The 6,818-nt window shown below is 44.2% G+C and overlaps 1 protein-coding gene across 1 annotated transcript; it reads right to left on the bottom strand.

Annotated features, from left to right (window-relative positions):
• Nucleotides 1-1,093: 1,093 nt before the first annotated feature.
• trir (telomerase RNA component interacting RNase) lies at nucleotides 1,094-5,066 on the bottom strand. The gene is made up of 3 exons (XM_063016596.1): nucleotides 4,270-5,066; nucleotides 2,576-2,653; nucleotides 1,094-2,135 (listed from the first exon to the last, which is right to left on the bottom strand). The coding sequence occupies exons 1-3, from the start codon at nucleotides 4,588-4,590 to the stop codon at nucleotides 2,028-2,030; spliced, it is 507 nt and encodes a 168-aa protein (XP_062872666.1). The 5' UTR covers nucleotides 4,591-5,066; the 3' UTR covers nucleotides 1,094-2,027.
• Between the last annotated feature and the right edge of the window lie 1,752 nt (nucleotides 5,067-6,818).

Raw genomic sequence — 6,818 nt, 5'->3', positions numbered from 1 at the left:
AGAGACCCACATTTTGTCCCACCCCCCAACTGAACAACAGGCCAATCGTTGTTCATATAGCCACTCGGCCTCAAGGCTGAGGCAGAGCTGGATTCGATACCATCTATTCGAGATCCAGCTCTGGTTGCAGCGTGTTTTTACCGCTGCGCCACCTGATCAACACTTGAAATATATCACTGTGTGTAATGAATCTACATAATATGAGTATCAATTTTTGAATTGAATTACTGAAATAAATGAACTTTTTGATGATATTCTAATTTATTGAGATGCACCTGTAAACCTGTTGATGGGTGCTGATGTGCCTGAGGTTAAAACACCAAACGTATTTGTTGAAAAACGTTCTGCTTTTGTGCTGCCATTATTGTCAGTATCCAACACGCAGAAGTAGCTCACTGCAACATGTATTATGTAAAACTGTCAGTTGTATGGGTAACGCTGCAAGTCTTTGTTAGAAAATTGGCAGAACATCCAGACAGGGAGTTTCTAAAACAAAAATCCTGCATTACACTGTGCCTGACCTATAAGATACACTTCTCTCATTGGTGCTGCCTCCACCCCTGATCGAGGAGGGCAGTGGTCGTCACGCACATCCTCCAACACGTGCGGCTGCCGATCGCTTCTTTTCACATGCCAGACGGTGCCTCAAGATTGTAGTTTCGCGTAGGGAGAAAGCTGACAATCAACATTCCAAATCATTTGAAGATCTTAGTGAGGTTGATGTCAGGGCTTTGTGAAGACCACACCAAGCTCACCAAACCATGAACCACGTCCTTATCACGTGAAGACCTTATCCCAGCTCTCAATGGGCACAAGGCACACAGAAACACCCTGGACAGGGCATCTTAACACACACACACATCTAAGGGCAATTTCTAGTATCTTCAATTAACCTGACTACATGTCTTTGGACTGTGGGAGGAAACCCACACAGAAACGGGAAGCACATACAAACTCCATCGAACCCAGACCGTTCTTGATGTGAGGTGACAACCTGATTTTTAGAAATGTTTATTTTTGTCATGGCAACTACAGACCTGATCTGGTTTATTATTTAAAGATGCACTGAGTAAAGAGAGTTGGTACAAAGAGAACAACAAAAAAAATCATTCACTTTATTTTGTCTGTTTTCCCCCTTTATCTCTCAGTCTAGTCGATTTCGATTCCCGATTGTGAATCCGCTACCGCTTATACAACCAGCAGTCTGATATAGGAGAGTTGGATCACCATGTGACCCCTATGACTCGTCCAATCTGCGGCTGCTTATCACATGCCAGTTTTGGGTTCCCACCTAGATCCATATTTCGTACAGAGGAACTCCCCCGTATTAAACCTCTGCACTAGCTGAGCGCCCCCTTCGGTTACGTCCTGACCTGATACTCTGACAGTTGAGCACAGATCACCACTGTGTTTGCATTTAAAGAATACAGGGACGTGTTGGGTATGACCACACCACGAGAGACCTACAGAACCAAGGGTTCAACCTTTCTGCTTATTTGGAGTACTAATAAGAGCAAAAAATCAGCAGTGCACCTTTAACGATCTTTTTTTATAATATAAACTGGATCCAGAGTGTTTGTATTTTCATGTCTAGGATTGGAACTTGGTTCAAACGCCGCTTCCACCATAAAAAGCAACAGATGAGTTGGATCAGACGACACCGCTTCATTCAGAATTTGGCATTTAATTTTTTACCCTTAAATTTAGATGGACATCGTTTACCCAAAATAAAGAGAAAACAAAACAACAACAACAAAAAACAGAAAATAATCTGTCATCAGTTCTGATACTACAAACACCAAAAAGTATTACACTAATACCAATAAAGGATGATCAGGTTTAAATCACACGTTTAAAACACGTATCCGAATCACCTGATGACTGCAGTGGGCACAGACTGGGTACAGTAAGACTGGAAACCTAAGAACTAAAGGGCAGGGGAGGAGAAGATAAGCAAATGAAGCACACGCTGACGTTTCTCCTGGGCTGTGGTGTCGGACGGCCCGGGGCGAGTCGCTCGGCAGAGTCTATTTGACCAGAGGTCTGGTTTTGTCATCGTCTCCACACTGGTGAGCTTTGTACTTTTTCACCTCGGCCATGTACTTAGTCCAGGCGTCTCCTTTACCCGTCTCAGCCTGTAAACACACACAGAAGGATCGTGATGCACAATATCAACTACCCAACCTAATTCACGTACACTAACACACTACTGCTGGGATCAGGGGTTAGAATCTTGGAACTAAGGGAGCATCTGATGCTTCTTTAACGCTGAAGGCAATCCCAGCATTCAGTGCTGCACAACTTTACTCACAAACCATTTTCGGTACACGGAGGGAGACGTTAGCTGGTATGCTAGCGGGTTGTGCCACCTCAGCTTGTTGGTTTTAATGGCCTGAAGCTAACTGTGTTAGTAGTGGTCGTGCGTATTTATAATCTGCCTTATGAGTTTATCTTATTAGAATCTGTAGGCAGTAGGCAGCAAGGCAGCTCACTAAGTTTTCAGACAGACCAAATGGCATTAAAAACGAGCAGCTCTAAAGCTGCAGACGTCGTAGTGAAACAGAGCCTAACTCACCTCTGCGTCCGTTTTCTGCTTCTTAGCCACCATTCCAGTCTTGAGGGCCAGCTTGGCGCCACCTCTGCGCTTGCCCACCTGGGTTGGGGGGAGAAGACTGACACCGTTACATGGGTCGAACTGGGCACGTCTGCCATTCACTTAGGTCAGCAAGGAAAAAGCAGCATACAGTGGGCGTGATTCATTCACCCCAAAACTTCTTCAAACAGCTTCTGACGATAGGCAGGATTCATAGGAGGCTAATCTGGCAGTAAAGTACCCACTCATGCTTTATAGCTCTAAACGTCTATTATATAGTTGAGGAATTCATCCGTAGCTGGAATTGGGTAAAAGGTTTTAAAATGTGACAGTAATGTCAACTGGAGACGTACTGTGCAGCAACGATTAAGACAGATTGATTAAGCTAAACACCTTTATGTGTATTATAAATGCCATCATGACAAGGTTGAACTTATAAGATGGGGGAGGTGTGTAATCAAATAATATCTATAAAAGGTCTAGAACAGAGGCTCTCAACTGGTCTTTCATCATGACCTACGTATGAATAAAACAATGGATCAGCTGGATTCAGACGCACCTTCATAAAGCGTCATATTCTAGGTTTTATTCTAGCAAATAATGTAGCCCTCTTGGTTAAAAAAAATCTCCCAAGGTGCTCGAGGGGCACAGCGGTCTAAGGCGCTAGCATACCACTGCGGAGTGTTTGAGGAAGGAAAGGTCAGATGGGGTTACCACGGGGTTGCCACTGTTAAGCCCCTGAGCAAAACCCTCAGTCAGAACTGTAAGTTGCTTTTCAGTCCCCCCCATCTAGTCGTGTCCAATTACCCTGAACGCGTCCTCTATACTGATTCGACCCTTCACCGCTGACTGAGGACGCCTCTCAACTGACACTGCCCCCCTCCGGCACGTACAGTCAGTACAGACTGCATTTTTCACCTGAACGAGTCGAGTTCGTACACAGACGGGCACACCCCCCATCAGCATTATTCCTCAGCCCTGTGCAGGCGCCATCAGTCAGACAGGACCTATGATCCGACTTTTTTAACCCTGTGAACAACAGCCAATCGTTGTTCATGCAGCCGCCCAGCCCGTTCGGAAGGCAGAGCTGAGATTCGATACGATGTATTCCGAACCCCAACTCTGGTGCGCTAGCGTACTTTTTACCGCTTTTGATAAAAGCGTCTGCTTAATGCCGAACATGTAAATAGTAAATGTAAATAGTAGTGTGCTAGTCCTAGCTCTCCTTGGCCAGTGCAGGGGTGGTACACTAGCCTCCGCATAATGCTTGAAATGTAATATTTTCCCAACCCTGGACTAGAAGGATTTTTGGCTGTATCACCCTAGGCAGTTGCAAGTGGTGGGGTTCAAACCCCACCACTGCCAGGTTCCCACTGTTGGGTCCTTGAGCAAGGCCCTTAACTCTTAACAGCTTGGACTGTATACTGTACGTCGCTTTGGATGAAAGTGTCTGCTAAATGCCAAAACTGTAAATGTAAATCCTAGTACAATGACAGGCCCAATAGGCTTAGAGGTTAAAAACCACTGAACTGAAACCCCAGACGTTGAGAACAGCTGATCTATGACCCTGATCGAGGCGCCTCATGATGTGTAGACTATCCTGAATCTAACTGCGAACATAAATGTATGATGAATGTACGTGTCCGGATCTGAGAGGAAGCGCTAAACCCTCTTACAAAGCTGGTCATGTTAACGGCCTTCTTATCCTGAGACTTGTGTTCGATCTTCAGTTCCTCCTGCTCCTTCTTCCTGCGCTCCTCCTCCATCTTCTTCTTGAACAGCTCCATGAAGCTGCCGTCGTTAGCGAACACGTTCCCGGAGGAGCCGCCGGCTGCACCCGCTCCAGAGCCGCTATCAGCATAAACTCCAGCCCCGGGACTGGCGGGGGAACCGGGCCCAGCGCTCGACTCACTGTCGCTCCCACTGCGGCTGCTGCTACTGCTACTGCTGCTGCTGCTGGTGTCTCTGCTCTTACGGCTCTTGTGTTTCCCTTCCATGATGAATTTACTGACCAGTCCTTCAGTTCTTAAAGCAGTCTTTTATATTCTGATCCGTTACCAGGGAAACTCAACCGTCCAGCTAGCTAGCTAACTAGCTCCTGAGCTAACGGTAGCTAATAAACAATGTAACCGAAACGTGTACGGTAAAATATATGTGCGCGTTCCTGGGTTACAAAAAACACCTTTAAATACACTTAAATTAAATTCAAACAAAACACAAATCAAGCGCAAACGAGTTTTATCAAAAACAACAAATTAAATAAAACGCCGGCTAAATGCTAACTAGCTAAATGCTAACAGCGAGCAGGGAACCGATAAACGGAAAATCCTTCAGAAATCCAAAAGCTCGCAAAACGAACGCAATAACCCGCGACACTTCTTCTTCTATATTAAACCGTACTTTAATACTCGATTAAAATAAAGAATATCTGTGTTTAAGCGACATTATATAAGCAGATAGAAAATTCCAGATGTTGTTTGCAGCTCACAGTGTCTCCGCGGCCATGTTTCATTTCTTATTCGGGTGAACTCAGTGAGTGCGGATCAGCAGCGCCACCACCTACACGAGTTAATGCACTGCTTCATACTCATACTGGTTTATCCAGTCACACTCTTCTGCAGAAGTCTGGACACCCCTGACTGACTAACTAACTTATCTATCTACTAACTATCTAGCTACACGCCACGCCATAGCCTAGTGGTTAAGGTACTGGACCAGTAAACAGATGGTCGCTGGTTCCACTGCCAGGTTGCTGCTGTTGGGCCCTTGAGCAAGACCCTTAATCCTCAATTGCTTAGACAATACATACTGTCACAGTATTGTAAGGCGCTTTGGATAAAGGCGTCTGCTAAATGTCGAAAATGTCTGTCTATCCATCTATTTATGGCAGGACAGGTAGTTACTGGTTACACAAGATTCATCAGTTCAAGTTTTTAATGTCAAACAGTCATGGACAATTTAGTATCTTCAGTTCACCTCACTTGCACGTCTTTGGAGGAAACCCACGCAGACACGGGGAGAACATGCAAACTCCACACAAAAAGGGTATTGAACCCAGGACCTTCTTGCTGTTAGGCGACAGTGCTACCCACTTAGCCACCGTGCCGCTCCACCCCTGACTAAAGGAAAGATGCTTTGCACACACCCAGGACTGAAATAAAGAAAAACAAGCAGTAACTGCACGGCATCAGTGTTACCAACAACAACATGAAATTTCTTCTAGCTGCTGTTACAGGTGCTGAATAATCCAACCCTCACAGCACGACAGCATTATTATCGTTGCTCTCATGTCGTCTATGCATTTTGAGGTTGTGCTGAGATAAAGCTTGCAAAATGAATGTTACATCCAGTTTGTGCAGAACGTTTCTGGTGCATAATATTTCTTTAGTTATGAGCGTTTTTCCACACTTTATTTATTAAGAATTTAAAAAACAAATGACACCACTTGTCTACACGGTCACCTTCCTTTGCGGTGCATTTTTCCTCAGTGTGGTACCATTTTAATGCCATCGGCAAAAATGTTTTTGGTTGAGGGCGTAGCCACCAAAAGGTGGAAATCAGAAGGTGCTAAATCCAGACTAAAAGCATCTCTCAGTCATTACTACTTCTCCCACCCTCACCGTTTCCAACCAAAATATAAAAGTGCAGAAACTTTTTGAAGATCCCTTGTATTTTGTTTTTGTTTTAAAGCAATAACTGCTAAGAACAGCATTATTATTCATTTGTGACATCTATTTGATTATGAACAAATACATGTTTATTTCTTTCATTAGACTGTAAATATAAGTGGATTTGCACTAGAATTAGATTTTAAAAGTGGCTGAATACTTTATTACCCCCACTGTACATGCTGTACATTAAAACGTTCGGTCCGTGTGTTTGTTAAAAATATAAATATTGCATTGTACCAGAGATGTTCACAATAGGGGTGGGTTTATAAAATCGATTTTTCGATTTTAATCGATCTTTATTTGAACGATCCGATATCGATTCATATAAATGCGAGATCGATTTTTTAAATACGCCCCTTTTTACGGTGCACACGGAAATCTATTACTATTGTTACCCCCTTTAATTTCTCGTGACCAGCCACTGTTTTTTCATGCAACGAGATCTGACCTGCACATCAGTTTAGCATGGCAGAAGCTCAAGTTATGACCACTACACAACTTTTTGCACTGATTTTCGCTCGGCGACGGGTCGGTGCTGGATTCGGGAGGAACTC

Source organism: Trichomycterus rosablanca, chromosome 2 (genome assembly GCF_030014385.1).
Source record: "Trichomycterus rosablanca isolate fTriRos1 chromosome 2, fTriRos1.hap1, whole genome shotgun sequence".
NCBI lineage: Eukaryota > Metazoa > Chordata > Actinopteri > Siluriformes > Trichomycteridae > Trichomycterus > Trichomycterus rosablanca.
This window is presented reverse-complemented; position numbering and strand designations above follow the sequence as displayed.